The following is a 17897-nucleotide window of genomic DNA, read 5'->3' on the forward strand; positions in this document are numbered from 1 at the left end:
ATACCTCTTCCCAACTTGTCTCCTGTAATATGCTATTCCCTTTTCTTAGACCCTTCATCTCCACTGCATCTGTTCCCAGGATGAGGCTTTCCTTCCAGGACATCAGAGATTTCCTCCTTCAAACAACTAGGTTTCCCTTCCTCCACATTTGATGCCATCCTCACCTGCATCTCCTCCATTTCCCAGACACTAGCCCTCACCCCATCTTCCTGCCACCTTAACAGGGATAGAATTCTTCTTGTCCTCACTTACTACCCCATGAGGCTCTCGATCCATCATCTTTCTCTGAAACTTCCACCATCTTCAACAGGATCCTACCACCAAACAAATCTTTACCTCCCCCCCCCCCCACCTTCTGCAGAGATCATTTTCTTTGTGATTCCTTTGTCCATGTGTCCCTCCCCATTAATCTCCCTCCAGGCACTATTCCTGCAAGTGGAAGTGTTACCCTACCCATTTACCTCCTTCCTCACCTGCATTCAGGGTCCCAAACAGTCCTTCCAGATGAAGCAACACTTCACCAGCTAATCCGTAGATTGGAAGACTGCTTTGCTGAGCACAATCTCTTCATCCACAAATAGCAGGAGTTTCCGGTGGTAAACCATTTTAATTCCAATCCCCATTTCCATTCTGACATGTCAGTCCATAGACTCCTCTACTGCCATAATTAGGCCACTCTCAGGTTGGAACAGCAACACATATTCCATCTGGGTGGCCTCCAACCTGATGGCATGAATATCGATTTTTCGAACTTCCTATTAATTTCTCCCCCTTCCCCTTCTCTCTTCTTCAGTAGCCCACTCTACCTCCCTCTGACCTCTCCTCTTCTCACCTGCCTATCACCTTCCCCTGGTGCCCTTCCTCCTTCCCTTTCTCCTATGGTCCACTCTCCTCTCCCATTAGATTCCTTCTTCTCCACCCTTCATCTTTTCCACCTGCCACCATCCAGTTTCTAACTTAATCCTCTCCTCCCCCACTCACCTGGCTTCACCTATCACCCCCTAGCTTGTAGTCCTTCCCCTCCTCCTACCTTCTTATTCTGGCTTCATCAGGACTGGAAAATAGGAGGGAAGAAGGGTCTATGCCTGAAATGTCAACTATTTATTAATTTCCATAGATGCTGCCTGAACAGCTGAGTTTCTCCAGCATTGTGTGTGTGTGTGTGTGTGTGTGTGTGTGTGTGTGTGTGTGTGTGTGTGTGTGTGTGTGTGTGTGTTGTTCTGTATTTCCAACGTCTGCAGAATGCCTTGTGTTCAGATTGTAAATGCTGTTTTGTGTGTTTTAAAGGCTGGGCTTAGGTGCAGTTTAGCTTAGCTTTCTATATTAAAAAAAAGTTATCAGCATCCTGTGAATGGCAGGAAATCCAGATGCAACTACTTTCATGTCTATTTTAAAATTAAAATGAGTAATACTGTAAGTGGGCATGTAAACTTAATATTCAGACAACAAACAAACATAAATAGATTGTCCATCTATTGCCTGAACTTTAAAGCAGAGGAACAGGCTGCTGAGCACAAATCTGCCCCAACCATGATACTAATCAAAACTAATCCCATCTGCCTACACATGGTCGACATCCCTCTGTCGCCTGCTTGTTCAGGTACCTGCCCTTAAACATTGCTACAGTCCTACCAGCTTCCAGTAGCACATTGCTAGATAAAATAAAGTATGCCTTGCAAATTTCCTTTAACTTTACCTCCACTTCAAACCAAAATTATCCAGGATTTGACATTTCCACCCTGAGGAACAGACTATCTACTGTAGAGTAAGCCAAACCACAGTACATATTTGATTTTATTATAAAGTACATTATATTCATTATAAAATACATTATTGGTTACTGATTTCCATTAAATATTTATACAATGAGCACATGAAGTACAATATTGTACTAGCTTAAAAGCAAGATTTCTTAAAATTTTGGCATTTGAAAAGATACTACTATAACACCAGCGGTTATCAGTGAGCAATTTCAGCATTCCATAAAAATAATTTTCAACTCTTTCTCACTTGTCAGCTACAACATATAGCCCCTTTATCCAAGTATACTAATATCGATTGCAAATAATTGATCTTTGTGGAAATTAACTATAGTTTACCAATCATTGTGTTTCAGACTAATTGTCTGTCCATGTTAAATGATGTTGGTTTGCATTGTACCTTTTCTCATAACTGGGACTGTTTCAAGCTCCTCCGTCATCTACTGTAGATTTTCTCATTCAAAGGTAAATTGCTAGCCACTAATCCTATGGAACAGAAAATACTTCTCAGAAGTCACTGCCATTTCCATATTTCCCATTGCTAATTCACCAGTTTCACCTCAAAGGAAGGAAAGTTTACCTTAGCAATTCAACTACTTTCTATGAACTTCAGGAAGTTGGCTCTTATTTTTGACAGTAATCTATTTTCTGCTGTTTTACTTAGGGCACTCTACTATTTTCAAAAATCCTGATCTTCACTATTAACCATTGCAATACTAATTTTTTCTTCAATTTGATAGAACCCTCACTTTAATTCTGTTAACTACAGATGGCTCCTCACAGCATCTGCCTCAATTGCATACTTATTTTTTTTTTAAAAGCTATTCAATACTTCAGTTACCCAGGCCATTCGAAGCTGTGTCTTCACACCTTTCAGTTCTGTAATCCAAGTTTAAGTTCCAGAACTATATACTGATTACCCTTCTCCAAAAAATACTTTATTAGCTGTTCAATCCTATCTCATTTAACATGATCAGATCTAAAATAACATGTCCCTCAGTTAATTCCACAATGTATTATTAAGTCTCCAACATTCAGATGCCTAAAACTAAATAATCTTAAGAAATCTAATTGTCTTTTTCCAGTAATTGTAAGGTGTATATTGTAATGTATTGCAACTGTGGGAATAAACAAGGGAAGTATAGGTGAGCATGCTCAATTGATATTGGACCATCACAGATCTATATTTAAAAATGAAGCAAGCAAAGTTCGTCACCTGATGAGACAGCAACTATATATTTGTAAAAGGCAAGTCATTCTTGATGAATCCAATTGAGTAATATTTAAGGATATCACTTACATTTTTGATCAAGTCCCAAGCAATCAGAAAAGTAATGTTGAGGCTGAAGGAACTTAACCCTCTTTAGAAAATTAGCTGAGTAATACAGACTGATAGGATAACAAGCAGGTTACTCAAACTTACTAGTGTCCCATTAAAATCCAAACTGGGATCACAACCGCAATCAGCTATTTACAACTATTTCAAAGATGGGTTAGAAAGCCAAATTTCTAAAATTTAGCAATGATAAAAATACACAGCATTACAAAACAGATGGGAACATTAAATAACATGGCCATTAATAAGTTATTTAAAAAGTGGTGTCAGCACTGATTCTTGTGGTACACCACCTCTCAGCTTCTCCCACCAAAGGAGGTGTCCTTTTACTCATTATTGTCCTGAAGCCAGTTAGTTTCTTATTCTATGTATTCTTGACCCCACATGCTTTGACCTATTTATTTGGCATTTTATGGAAGACAGTTTGGAAATCTTTATAGTACACCTATTGCATTAGTCTTATCTATACATGTAAGGATTAAACTCTATTAATCAACCTAGAAATCCTTTGGAACTTCCTGACAATTGTATTGCCAAACATTATATCTTTTTCTCCTTTATGAATTCTATTAAGATACCCAATTACCTTTAAGCTCATTGGCAAAGTTCCTGAGGTTCAAATGGATTATAATACATGCTTTCTCAAATTATCAAACTAGCAAGAACATTTCCATCTTTTTCTGGAATCTTTTAAAAGATGTGAATGTTAAAGGTTCAAGACTGGAGTTTTATTCAGTAAAGTTTGACTGGTTGTGTCATGTAAATCTTAACTTAAGTGAAGTAATGTCTTTGCAAATTTCATCTATCTCACATCCACATGGTTTACCTCTGATGAATTTGGTATATACTTTAGCAAAAAAAAAGCATCAAGAAAAAAAATAACAAGTTCATTAGTATTCTATTTATGCAACCAACTGAAGATTGCTACTGCTGCAATTTTATAACATCATGAGGAATTCGTGCTCCTAGGAAACGGTTGCTATTTTATGTAACCAAAAGCCAGTCATGTACACATGATCAAATGGGAATTGAAATAAAAAGTGCTGATTTAATCAACCCCACTCCCCACACTATTCTCCAAACAAATCCTATGAGAGTGATTTTATTCATATCTCAAATTTTGGTTAGCAATTTGTGAATTCTAATAGGGAAGTTCCTGTAACTCAAATGGCTGTAACACGAGCGTCACTTGTTTAGTGTAATGTAGGGAGTTGGCAAAGGGTAATCTTCTCACAACTTTGGGTAGCTTGGTAACTCATCCTTTAAAAGAACATTTAACAATGCAGCCAAAATGGGAAAGCAAAATTTTCTACGTGAAATGTCCAGCAATCAATATAGTTTGTAATAGTGGACTGGAGATGATAAATTAATAGTTTGCTGTAAATGCTCAACAAGTTTCCTCAAATTTTGAGTATTTTACTATTTCTGCTTATTTATCCATTTTCTTTTATATTTGCACAGTTTGTCTTTTGCACATTAGTTGTTTGCTCATCCTGCTGGATACAATCTTTCATGGATTCTATCATGGCTCTTGGATTTACTGTGTACACTCTCAAGAGAATGAATTTCAGGGTTGTACAAGATGATATATACTGCATGAACTTTTATAATAAACTTACATTGAAATTTCAACAGTGTCTGCAGACCTGCTGAAATGCCATTATGCAGGTACTGAGAACATTACATTCATCTGTAACCATAACTTCAAAGACCACTGATAATAAGGATCTGAGCAGAGGTTTAATTTAAGAAATGGCAAGGTTTTATTAAAATCACCAGCATGTTCAATCCCTTGCACTGGTCTTAATGATTTTTCAATCACAACTGACAGACCTATGCAATTGGCTCCTGAAATGTAGCAAAAGAAATGCAAGATATACTTACACAACTGCATTTACTCCTCTGCAATAACGCTCCCACATACTTCGAAACCTTGGCTGTCCACCAATATCCCAGATCTTTCAAAGGATAGAAATATGAACATTGTTATGAACACTTGAAATTCAACACACTTACAGATGTGCCCAGTTGACTATGCAGGGCTTATTGAACTTTTACAGGAGGAAAGCAATCACACAGCATTCGTTTGTTATGTGCTGTGCCTTATGACATGGGAGATCATGATCTTTTCATGACCATGATTGTTCTTGACAATTTTTTCTACAAAAGTGGTTTACCATTGCCTTCTTCTCGGTAGTGTCTTTACTACAAGACAGGTGGCCCCAGCCATTATCAATACTCTTCAGATGGTCACATAACCAGGATCTGTGATATGCACCAGCTGATCATTCACCACCTGGTCCCATGGCTTCACATGACCCTGATTGGGGGCTAAGCAAGTGCTACACCTTGCCCAAAAAGTGATCTGCAGGCTGGTGGATGGAAGAACACCTTATACGCCTTTTGATAGAGACAAATCTCCACCCCACCATCCACCTCACAGAACAGAGACTGAAATAATCAGTTTCAAAAGTTTCCTCTCAACTCAAGCCAATTCATACTCATAATTTTTAAATAAAAGCCTCATCCCTCCACACACCACTTTTACAGCTACCAAATCGATCCCCCGTTCTTATTCTCCACCCGATTGCACTGAGTTAAGAGGCTGAACGTTAGATTGGTTACATTTATTACTTTCTCTACTTCCCTCTTCCTATTTTGTCACAATCTCCCATTTCCCCTTCATTTTATAGAAACATAGAAAATAGGTGGAGTAGGCCCTTCGAGCCTGCACCGCCATTTATTATGATCATGGCTGATCATCCAACTCAGAACCCCGCCCCAGCCTTCCCTCCATACCCCCTGACCCCCGTAGCCACAAGGGCCATATCTAACTCCCTCTTAAATATAGCCAATGAACTGGCCTCAACTGTTTCCTGTGGCAGAGAATTCCACAGATTCACCACTCTCTGTGTGAAGAAGTTTTTCCTCATCTCGGTCCTAAAAGGCTTCCCCTCTATCCTCAAACTGTGGCCCCTCGTTCTGGACTTCCCCAACATCGAGAACAATCTTCCTGCATCTAGCCTGTCCAATCCCTTTAGGATCTTATACGTTTCAATCAGATCCCCCCTCAATCTTCTAAATTCCAACGAGTACAAGCCCAGTTCATCCAGTCTTTCTTCATATGAAAGTCCTGCCATCCCAGGAATCAATCTGGTGAACCTTCTTTGTACTCCCTCTATGGCAAGGATGTCTTTCCTCAGATTAGGGGACCAAAACTGCACACAATACTCCAGGTGTGGTCTCACCAAGGCCTTGTACAACTGCAGTAGTACCTCCCTGCTCCTGTACTCGAATCCTCTCGCTATAAATGCCAGCATACCATTCGCCTTTCTCACCGCCTGCTGTACCTGCATGCCCACTTTCAATGACTGGTGTATAATGACACCCAGGTCTCGTTGCACCTCCCCTTTTCCTAATCGGCCACCATTCAGATAATAATTTGTTTTCCTATTTTTGCCACCAAAGTGGATAACTTCACATTTATCCACATTAAATTGCATCTGCCATGAATTTGCCCACTCACCCAACCTATCCAAGTTTCCCTGCATCCTCTTAGCATCCTCCTCACAGCTAACACTGCCACCCAGCTTCATGTCATCCGCAAACTTGGAGATGCTGCATTTAATTCCCTCATCCAAGTCATTAATATATATTGTAAACAACTGGGGTCCCAGCACTGAGCCTTGCGGTACCCCACTAGTCACCGCCTGCCATTCTGAAAAGGTCCCATTTATTCCTACTCTTTGCTTCCTGTCTGCTAACCAACTCTCCACCCACACCAATACCTTACCCCCAATACCGTGTGCTTTAAGTTTGCACACTAATCTCCTATGTGGGACCTTGTCAAAAGCCCTCTGAAAATCCAAATATACCACATCCACTGGTTCTCCCCTATCCACTCTACTAGTTACATCCTCAAAAAATTCTATGAGATTCGTCGGACATGATTTTCCTTTCACAAATCCATGCTGACTTTGTCCGATCATTTCACCGCTTTCCAAATGTGCTGTTATCACATCCTTGATAACTGACTCCAGCAGTTTCCTCACCACCAACGTTAGGCTAACTGGTCTATAATTCCCCGGTTTCTCTCTCCCTCCTTTTTTAAAAAGTGGAGTTACATTAGCCACCCTCCAATCCTCAGGAACTAGTCCAGAATCTAACGAGTTTTGAAAAATTATCACTAATGCATCCACTATTTCTTGGGCTACTTCCTTAAACACTCTGGGATGCAGACCATCTGGCCCTGGGGATTTATCTGCCTTCAATCCCTTCAATTTACCTAACACCACTTCCCTGCTAACATGTATTTCGCTCAGTTCCTCCATCTCACTGGACCCTCTGTCCCCTACTATTTCTGGAAGATTATTTATGTCCTCCTTAGTGAAGACAGAACCAAAGTAATTATTCAATTGGTCTGCCATGTCCTTGCTCCCCATAATCAACTCACCTGTTTCTGTCTGCAGGGGACCTACATTTGTCTTTACCAGTCTTTTCCTTTTTACATATCTATAAAAGCTTTTACAGTCTGTTTTTATGTTCTCTGCCAGTTTTCTCTCATAATCTTTTTTCCCCTTCCTAATTAAGCCCTTTGTCCTCCTCTGCTGAACTCTGAATTTCTCCCAGTCCCTGGTGAGCCACTTTCTCTGGCTAATTTATATGCTTCTTCTTTGGAATTGATACTATCCCTAATTTCCCTATTGCCTTTCCAAATCTTACTCTTGGAGAATGATGACAAGATTACAGATAAAATAAACGACTGGGGACGGAACAGCTTCTCAATCTTGTTGGCAATCATTGTTTGGAGACACCGTATCTACGAGGCAAAAACAGACTCTGTAAGGTTCGAGGGGTAAAGAAGAGAGAATTGGGTGTGGTGTGATTAAAAAATCCTTAATTAGCTGGTAGGGGAGGAATGAAGTAAACTTTACTACTTTATTAATTATGAGCAAAGTATGGCCAGAGCCCAAAACCTCCCATATCAACAGGAAAAAAAAACTATTTTCTTGCAAAAACGTTTAGCCTACACAAATTCTATATTATATTAACCATTTTAAGTAAATTTGATATAACGCTAATTATAGTGTAGCCCCCCTGGCCACCCTCAGGGTCGCTAAGGGTAATTTGTAAATACCCCAGGCCAGATTTATAAAAGGAAGAGGTCAGAAATTAAGATATTCATTGATAAGTGCAGCACTGTTCTATTCATAATTCCTTAAAGCAGAGCATCATCGTTAAGATACAAAACCAAACCTATACCTTTGGGCCAACAAAACACTCACACTCAAGAAGGAGGCATTGACCATCACAAAAAGAATCTACTGCTTTCCCACAACATTTGAGTATTCCATCAACTGCAATGACATCCTGATTTGTTGCCAATGAACAACTACACCAGCACACACACTTAAAATCAAACTAGCAAGGCTATGCTGCAGTGTTACTTACCCCAAAAGCCTCACAGTATTCATGATCGCCTACAAGCTTCAAGTCGGAAATCAGAATCCTCTTGTTACAGTACAGCTTCAACAGTTATAGTTCAACACCAAGCAGCAAGTTTGATCAACATGACAATCCCCACTATGAACCATGAAGACTACTGTGCTCAACTTCAACGATATTTTATTCAATCACTTGCCAGACTTTTTTGTAAGTTCTTTGAAAACCTCAATCTTCCAACTCTCAGAAGAATGTGATAGCTGGCAGTTACATAAATATCTCTATTCTCCTCAAAGTCAAACAAAATCCTAACTTGAATATACATTCACAAACAATAGGAAATCTGTAGATGCTGGAAATTCAAGCAACACACACAAAATGCTGGTAGAACGCAGCAGGCCAGGCAGCATCTATAGGAAGAGGTACAGTCGACATTTCGGGCCGAGACCATTCGTCAGGACTAACTGAAAGGAGAGATAGTAAGAGATTTGAAAGGGGGAGGGGGAGGGGGAGATCTGAAATGATAGAAGACAGGAGGGGGAGGGATGGAGCTGAGAGCTGGAAAGTTGATTGGCAAGAAGATACAAGGCTGGAGAAGGGAGAGGATCATAGGACAGGAGGCCGAGGGAGAAAGAAAGGGGGGGAGCAGAGGAAGATATAGTGAGGACAGAGGGAGAAAAAAAGAGAAAGAAAGGGGGAAAAAAATTTTAAATAAATAATTAAATAAGGGATGGGGTAAGAAGGAGAGGAGGGGCATTAACGGAAGTAAGAGAACTCAATGTTCATGCCATCAGGTTGGAGGCTATCCAGACGGAATATAAGGTGTTCCTCCAACCTGAGTGTGGCTTCATCTTGACAGTAGAGGCGGCCATGGATGGACATATCAGAATGGGAATGGGACGTGGAATTGAAATGTGTGGCTACTGGGAGATCCTGCTTTCTCTAGCAGACAGAGTGTGGGTGTTCAGCAAAACAGTCTCCCTGTCTGTGTCGGCGCTCGCCAATATATAGAAGGCTGCACCGGGAGCGCCGGACACAGTATATCACCCTAGCCGACTCACAGCTGAAGCGTCACCTCACCTGGAAGGACTGTTTGGGGCCGTGAATGGTGGTGAGGGAGGAAGTGTAAGGGCAGGCGTAGCACTTGTTCTGCTTACAAGGTTAAGTGTCGGGAGGGAGATCGATGGGAAGGGATGGGGGGGACGAATGGACAAGGGAGTCACCTAGGGAGCAATCCCTGCGGAAAGCAGACAGAGGTGGGGAAGGAAAGATGTGCTTGGTGGTGGGATCCCGTTGGAGGTGGCGGAAGTTACAGAGGATTATATTTTGGACTCGGAGGCTTACGGAGAATTATATGTTGGACCTGGAGACTCCATATATTGTTGTTTCTTATTATTACTGGGCCCAGGAAGGATATTTGTCATGAAATGTTCATGTTCTCATAAGCACCTGAGCAGTTCAATGAAATGGAAGTCTATCGTGAATGCAGGAACTAATTAGACATAGGAGACAAGTATCATTTCCAAGTAAAAAGATAAAAATCAAAGGTAAATTTTAATCACATTTTTGAAGTATCTTTGGGGAAATTCCAATCTACGTAATTTCATATTGGAAATTTCTGCCCAAACCCACAAGGAACTGATGAAATGGATGTGGTTGCCTTCACTACCAATTGTTGTAAACACAGTATGGGTACCTTGCTGTACTGACACATTCACAGTTACACCTGGAAATTTAGTAGGGAAAAAAAAAACTGATTTACAAATATCTGTCACTAGTTTCAGAATCACTAACCCCTCAACTCCAAAAATCAAAATCAGCTTTCCTATTAATTTTAATGAATAGTGGAAATGTGGACCAGTCAAGTCTTTTGCACCTTTCCTTTTAATTCCATTCAGCTCCTTTGTTTCATTCCTCTCAAAACCCTCCAGAAATATCAATTACATTCTGTCAACTCAGTCCATGTTTAAATATTACATGTACAGTCATTCTGTGATCAACAGAACACATGCATTCTTGAAAATGATTTGATTAACAAGATGTTATAACAAAAATGCACTGTGGCTATTTTTGTACACTCTATTTCATGCAGAAAATGCTGCAGTAGTTACTATAATGAAAGATAGCTTTGTCTCGGTCTTTGATTTACAAAGCCAATATTATAAGCACAAAATGTAAATCAAACACATGGAAATTCATAACATACTTCAGGTTCTTATGATATTGAAGTAAATTAAATGGCTAAATCTATAACAGCATCATGGAAACTATTAAGTAAGCTAGAGGAAAAAAAAGGCAACGAAAAGTTGTGTTGCATATGAGAAAGAGGCAGAAATACTCAATAACCATGTATTTTGCTATCCAAATGCATTTCACTTTAGATTTCAAGGTACCTAGAAGCATGCCTGAAATGAAATGATCTACTCCAACTAACTGAGTCTGGTACAAGGCTCCAATCATCCAGCAACATTCTCATGATTTCACCATACTGTAAAGCAAAAAAGTAGGTTCATGTTTCCCCAAGGCATAACTACTCATAACACTAGAGTTATGGGTGTTACATAAAAGTTAAAATTGATTTTAAGTGTATGTGTAGCAGGGTAAAGTTGAAGTAATTTACAATAGAATCTGAACATTTTAAACTGATTTAACTTTGTTAGAACATATTCTGAAATTAAAGTATATAGCAAATATTAACTTCAGCAATTCACTTCAGTAACCAACCTTTAGACCTGAACGTGTATTTTAGATTAAATTTAAAATGCATCTTTGGACAATAGTTGGTCCTGGAGCTGTGGACATCAGTTAATTGAAAACAAGACAATGCAGATTAACATTCATTTTCGGCCTCTGGAATGTGGGTGTAAAGCTGGCGGTGTGAAAATATGTAATTCAAAGGAAGCATTGTAGATGCACTCTAACTGTAGAATTGTCCTTTAATCTTTAACATATAAAATGTCATATAATATTGGGTCAAACAGGCCTCTTCCTTCAGAGAATGGCTCTTTTGGTTGAATAAAAGACTACTTTTATATCTACCAGCTGCGTCTCTCTGGTGACTTTGTCATGTTACTACAAATCTTATTACTCTGCAAAGGGCAAGCTAATAAATGCTTGGAAAGAACCCAATCTGAGTTGCACAAGTAATAACTTATACAATTTTGTTTTGAAATTTAAAATAAGTGAACAGCCGCACTGGGCAAATTTATCCAATGTACATTCCAACTGCAAATTGTGAACACATATTGAACAATACTACATTGATTTGACCATTTTAGTACATACCTTTATTGTTACATTGCCCTTAGTGACCTTTCTCATATTGAAGCCAACTGTCGGAATCATATCTTCACTGAACTGACCACACTGGAAATGAAAATAAATAATTAAAATTATTTACCATGATCACACTAATCATTTCAAATCTTTCTGAAAGTAATGGTAGGACTCATTGCAAAATATTGTCTGTGATCAACAAAGTAAAAATTAAACTCACAGCCATCAGCTAGGTTTAGCGGGAAAGGCCTTACTGCAGTCGACAATTCTCAACTAATTCAAATGTTCCCAGATACCTTTTGGTTACATTTTGAACAGGAATGATTAAAAATTACATCTGGCCTTGACATGATAAACCACACCTGATGAATTACAGGTGACCATTGCATTTTTTTGGGGGGGGGGGTGCCTTTGTAGGATATAGTTGTCTGTAACCAATGTAAATACATAAGCATCAGTTGGAAAAAGAGATCAATTTACTTAAATTTCCATATAAATTCCATGAGTGTGAATCTTATTCCATACCTTAAGCTTTTGCAAATACTAGACAACAGGGTGACCTGTTGGGGCACCCTTTGAGAGAAGGGTAGTGCAGTCTGATGTGACCAGAATGAACATTTAATTTCTCTGAATGCTATTGGTATCACTTTGCTTTGGAAACTGAAGTAGAAAACCTCAGTTTATTAAAGAACAACAACACGTAGCAAAGCAAATATAGCTGCTCCTCGTTTAACGAAGGACACTTTTGATGGCATCATTTCTGGTTTACCTGCCACCCTCGTGCCTCTCGTTGTCATTCTGGAGATGTGCAGTCCTTTCATCTCCCGTCTCTTCATCTCTTCTGCTGTTTGTTCTTTGTCTCTGATCTTGGAGACGTACATGCCTCTCCTCCTCTGTCTCTTCTTCTCTCATCTTTTTTTGTCCTGACTCTTTGATCCTAGAGTCATGCAGCCCTGGCCTCATCCGGTTCTTGTTCTCTCCCTCTCCTTGCCGCTTCCTGATGATGTTTGGCGTCATCTTGACCATAATGTTCCCCTTCCCTTTCCACGCAGCACAATTAGGCTGACCATTTTTTTTTTTACACCCTAATGCTGGATAGAAGATACGAAGCAGTAACACCAAAGGATGCTGATTATTCTTGATGGTGTGGTTGGCGCTCTCCTAAATGGACCTGATATAGTCACCGCTGTCCTTTGACTGCAGCAAAAGGGTTTTATGGGTGTCTCGAAGTACATCATTACAATAAGATTTAATTATCTGTTAATGATGGGTGGCAGTTAGATCTGTCCCAATCCTGCACATGCTGATGGTGATTAGCAGAATGTGACCCTCAAAATAGAGCTGCCCTGCCCTTTTGCTCTGGTAGGTGTCGCTGCTGAGGCTGGCCGTGCACATGCGTCGGGCTGTCGCGTCCCAATTTGCATGATGGCAGATCATCTCTCGGGTCAAAGCGAGCCTGTTGATTTTGGCGAATGAGCAATTTTATACAAATATATAACCCTGAACTTTGCCTGCATTCTGTAAGTTAGCGCATTTTAATTCGATTTAGCCAAAAAAAGTGCTGCTGTAATGCACCATTTTGCACTAATTGGAGGTCACAAACAGACAGACAGAGCACGAGGGTTTTAGTAATAGATAGGCAAGTTCTCTATAGACAAATATACATTAGCCAAACAGACATAACATTGACATTTCCTATATATAAAAGATTGCAACACCATTTCTGATCTATTAAATACTTCGTACTATTTACAATGCCAATAAAAAGCTAATTCATGCTTTGCCTTTCCAAGATGATAAGCATACATTCCATTCTTCACATACATTCCATTCTTCACAGTAAACAATCATTCTAAATTTTAAGCTTGATAATCCAGAAATATAACTTTGAACGCTTTGGTATACAAAAGGCACATAAAGTGCTCAGACTATAATTTGGAATAATAGGAAATTTAAAAAAGCCATTCTAAAGTCCATTGAATACAGATAAATTAAAGGTTTAGAATAATCTCTTAACTATTGATAAAGCTAATGTGAGCTTTGTGAAATCCTGGATTTCTTTTAAAAAGGCGTTTCATTCCATTTATCTACAGCTGTTCACTAAGCATTTTGCAATATACAGGAATAGGCACAATAGAATGATCATCATTTAGGATAGTGCAAATCAAGACCAATACTTCCAGTATTCTAAGTGATACCATGCACCCCTCTAGAAAAGGGTACAAATGACATCCAAATTAATCTCCTTCAAATTTTTTGAGATCCTTCAAGATAAAACCAACCTCCTATCCAGTATTCTCTTTTCTAAAGTAACATACACAGAATGCTAGAGAAACTCAGTAGGTCAGGCTGCATCCATGGAAATGAATAAACAATCAATATTTTGAGCTCTCCATAACCTAGACAAAACATGATGCTATTGTTCTCTCTACTTGTAACCTTTCACGTTGCATCCTCTGCTCTCCCTAAAACAACCAAATCTCCCTCAGTTCTCTTCCATTTCAGCTTGCTATCAGTAAGATTCCAGAAGTACACTAGAGTTCAAACTTGCAGCCATTATACAATGCAATGCTAGGAGGAAATGGTTACACTGAGGAATTTCAGTTCACAATACTCGAAAGGAGGAAGTTGTCAATTAAGCTTAAATTTAGTCAACAGCGACTAAAAAAACTTAAGAAAATTTGATATTAAAATAGGAAAGGGCAAGCCAAAATAAATTGACATGCAAAATTTGGAGGATAGAGAAGAGCAGTGGAAGATTAATGAAAGCAAGTTTTACAAAAGTAGTGACTCCCAAATAGCATCAGCACTGGAATTGAATCTGACATTTCTCTGTGGCACAAAATCGACAAAAAGTGCAGCTTGTAAAAATGTGGAAGTCATACTTCATTAACGAAGTGAATGAGCAGGAATTATTGGTCATAGATTAACATCAAATACACAACTATCATCTGACTAGAAATTACAAGAAATAGATATATATATAGGTATCCGTTAGGCTCGTAAGACCATGAATTTGCGCCTTGGAAGGTTTCCAAGGCACAGGCCTAGGCAAGGTTGTATGGAAGACCGGCAGTTGCCCATGCTGCAAGTCTCCCCTCTCCACGCCATCGACGTTGTCCAAGGGAAGGGCATTAGGGCCAATACAGCTTGGCACTGGTGTTGTCGCAGAGCAATGTGTGGTTAACTGCCTCGCTCAAGGGCACAACATGCTGCCTCAGCTGAGGATCAAACTAGCGACCTTCGGATCACTAGACCGACACCTTAACCACTTCGCCACGCGCCAAGAAATAGATAAGTGATTTGAATACTGTCGCTAATTGGAGAAAAAGAGAACAGTTTACACATTTAACACTGCAAAAAAATCATTTGCATTGATACCTTTCAAGAATCACAACCAAATTTAGTTGTAACAGTGCAATATGGAACATAACACTTACTAAACGTTAGTGATTCATGGTGTATACTCCTGTCAGAGAAAGGAGCATGTTCACTTGGTAGCATTGCCACACAAATCAGTTAAACAAGACAATGCCTAAAAGACACAGGTGGTCAGGCAGATACATGGAAAATATAATCAAGCTTTAATGCTTCTTCTAGGACAGCATGGGCTACAGTAAAGACACTTAGGAGGGTGGAATTTTCCCTTTGGAGTACAGTTGAGGGAAGCTTGAACAAAAGGAGACAAAATGGCACAATGATTCTAATGAGCTGGAATGTACTTCCTCAAAAGAGTGGTGGAATTTCCAAACAATGAAATCTATACAACTTCTATAATCCAACATTCTGGGGACTTTGGTGGTGGTAAACTGGTGGATTTTCCAGACCACTGGATATTTAAGTTTTACACTTTACTAAATATTAAATATATTTTTCAGTGAATCCTGAGTGTTCAAGGGTGCATGGAAAACATGAACTGCTAGGGCAGATGTTGAACCATCTAGATTTAAAAAAAACAAAATAATATGATTGTGGAGTATCAGAGCTTTTTCGTAACCAAAACTAGATTGGGGCACCCTTTGAGAGAAGGGTAGTGCAGTCTGATGTGACCAGAATGAACATTAAATTTTCCTGAATGCTATTGGTATCGCTTTGCTTTGGAAACTGAAGTAGAAAACCTCAGTTTATTAAAGAAGAACGATGCGTAACAAAGCAAATATAGCTGCTCCTCATTTAACAAAGGACACTTTTGATGGCATCATTTCTGGTTTACCTGCCACCCTTGTGCCTCTCGTTGTCATTCTGGAGATGTGCAATCCTTTCACCTCCCGTCTCTCCATCTCTTCTGCTGTTTGTTGTCTGTCTCTGATCCTGGAGACATGCATGCCTCTCCTCCTCTGTCTCTTCTTCTCTCATCTTTTTTTGTCCTGACTCTTTGATCCTGGAGTCATGTGGCCCTGGCCTCATCTGATTCTTGCTCTCTCCCTCTCCTTACCACTTCCCATCGACATTTGGTGTCATCTCTTGAACATAATGTCCCCCTTCCCCTTCCACGCGGCATAATTAGGCTGACCACTTTTTTTATCCTAATGCTGGATAGAAGATACGAAGCACTAACACCAAAGGATGCTGATTATTCTTGATGATGTGGTTGGTGCTCTCCTAAATGGACATGTTATATCACCGCTGTCCTTTGACTGCAGCAAAGAGTTTTACGGGTGTCTCAAAGTACGTCATTACAATAAGATTTAATTACCTCTTATTGATGGGTCTCAGTTTGATCTGTCCCAATCTATGCACATGCTGATGGTGCTTAGCAGAATGTGACCCCTCGAAATAGAGCTGCCCTGCCCTTTTGCTCCGGTAGGTGTCACTGTTGAGGCTGGCCATGCACATGCGTCGGGCTGTCACGTCCCAATTTCCATGATGTCAGGTCGTCTCTTGAGTGAAAGCCAGCCTGTTTATTTTTGGCGAATAAGCAATCTTATACGAATATATAACCCTGACTTTTCCTGCATTCTGTAAGTTAGCACATTTTAATTCAATTCAGCCAAAATAAGTTCCACTGTAATGCACCGTTTGCTAACTGGAGGTCACAAACAGACAGAGCATGAGAGTTTTAGTAGTATATAGATAAGAGGTTCCAAGGGATGAGGCTCTCTATAGTAACCTCTCACAAACCAGTCATGTCTTGACACGCAATGCTATGATTAAAATCTTTTATCTTGTTAAAAAAATTATATTATTATTGAAAAATACAAAATAATGTCAACTGCAAATTTGCTTGGCTGTACATTGCAATTTTTATTGAAGTTTCTGGAGAAAGATCTTCATTCTTAATTTCTGACAGAATTTAATTTCCAAGCAGAAAAAATCCAATCTGTAACTTCGTAGCAGAAGTTTAAATGGCTGGCAGTTAAATAACGTGCTCTCTGGAGGTTGAATGGATTGGGTCTGTTTCCTTTGCAGAGCAAAGAAGTCTTCAAGTTGACATGATATAGGTATATAAAAGGGAGGTATAGAATCTATTTCCCATGATAAGGGTGTCCAGGACTAATGAGTATAGTTTGAGGTGAGAGACAGGAGGTTTAAAGGACATAGAATCTTAGAAAGGTGATTGGGAACTGAATAAGTTCTCAAAGATGGTGGTGGAGGCAGGAAAAGGAACCTAAATGAACAAGGCACAGAGGAAAATGGAATTAATAGAGGCAAACAACAGGAATTCTGCAGATGCTGGAAATTCAAGCAACACACATCAAAGTTGCTGGTGAATGCCGCAGGCCAGGCAGCATCTGTAGGAAGAGGTGCAGTCGACGTTTCAGGCCGAGACCCTTCGTCAGGACTAACTGAAGGAAGAGTGAGTAAGGGATTTGAAAGTGGGAGGGGGAGGGGGAGATCCAAAATGATAGGAGAAGACAGGAGGAGGAGGGATGGAGCCAAGAGCTGGACAGGTGATTGGCAAAAGGGGATACGAGAGGATCATGGGACAGGAGGTCCGGGAAGAAAGACAAGGGGGGGGGGACCCAGAGGATGGGCAAGAGGTATATTCAGAGGGACAGAGGGAGAAAAAGGAGAGTGAGAGAAAGAATGTGTGCATAAAAATGAGTAACAGATGGGGTACGAGGGGGAGGTGGGGCATTAGT

General features: G+C 39.8%; 1 protein-coding gene across 1 annotated transcript in view; it reads right to left on the reverse strand.

The window, feature by feature from the left end:
• Positions 1 to 17897, reverse strand: part of arl8ba (ADP-ribosylation factor-like 8Ba) — a 61822-nt gene that overhangs the window by 23233 nt on the left and 20692 nt on the right. The window contains exons 2-3 of the mRNA XM_072280625.1: positions 11824 to 11904; positions 4981 to 5054 (exon numbers count right to left, since the gene is read on the reverse strand). Of these exons, the coding sequence (XP_072136726.1) occupies positions 4981 to 5054; positions 11824 to 11904 (155 nt within the window). The remainder of the gene's footprint in view (positions 1 to 4980; positions 5055 to 11823; positions 11905 to 17897) is intronic.

This window comes from Mobula birostris, chromosome 16 (genome assembly GCF_030028105.1).
Source record: "Mobula birostris isolate sMobBir1 chromosome 16, sMobBir1.hap1, whole genome shotgun sequence".
In the NCBI taxonomy this organism is placed as follows: domain Eukaryota; kingdom Metazoa; phylum Chordata; class Chondrichthyes; order Myliobatiformes; family Myliobatidae; genus Mobula; species Mobula birostris.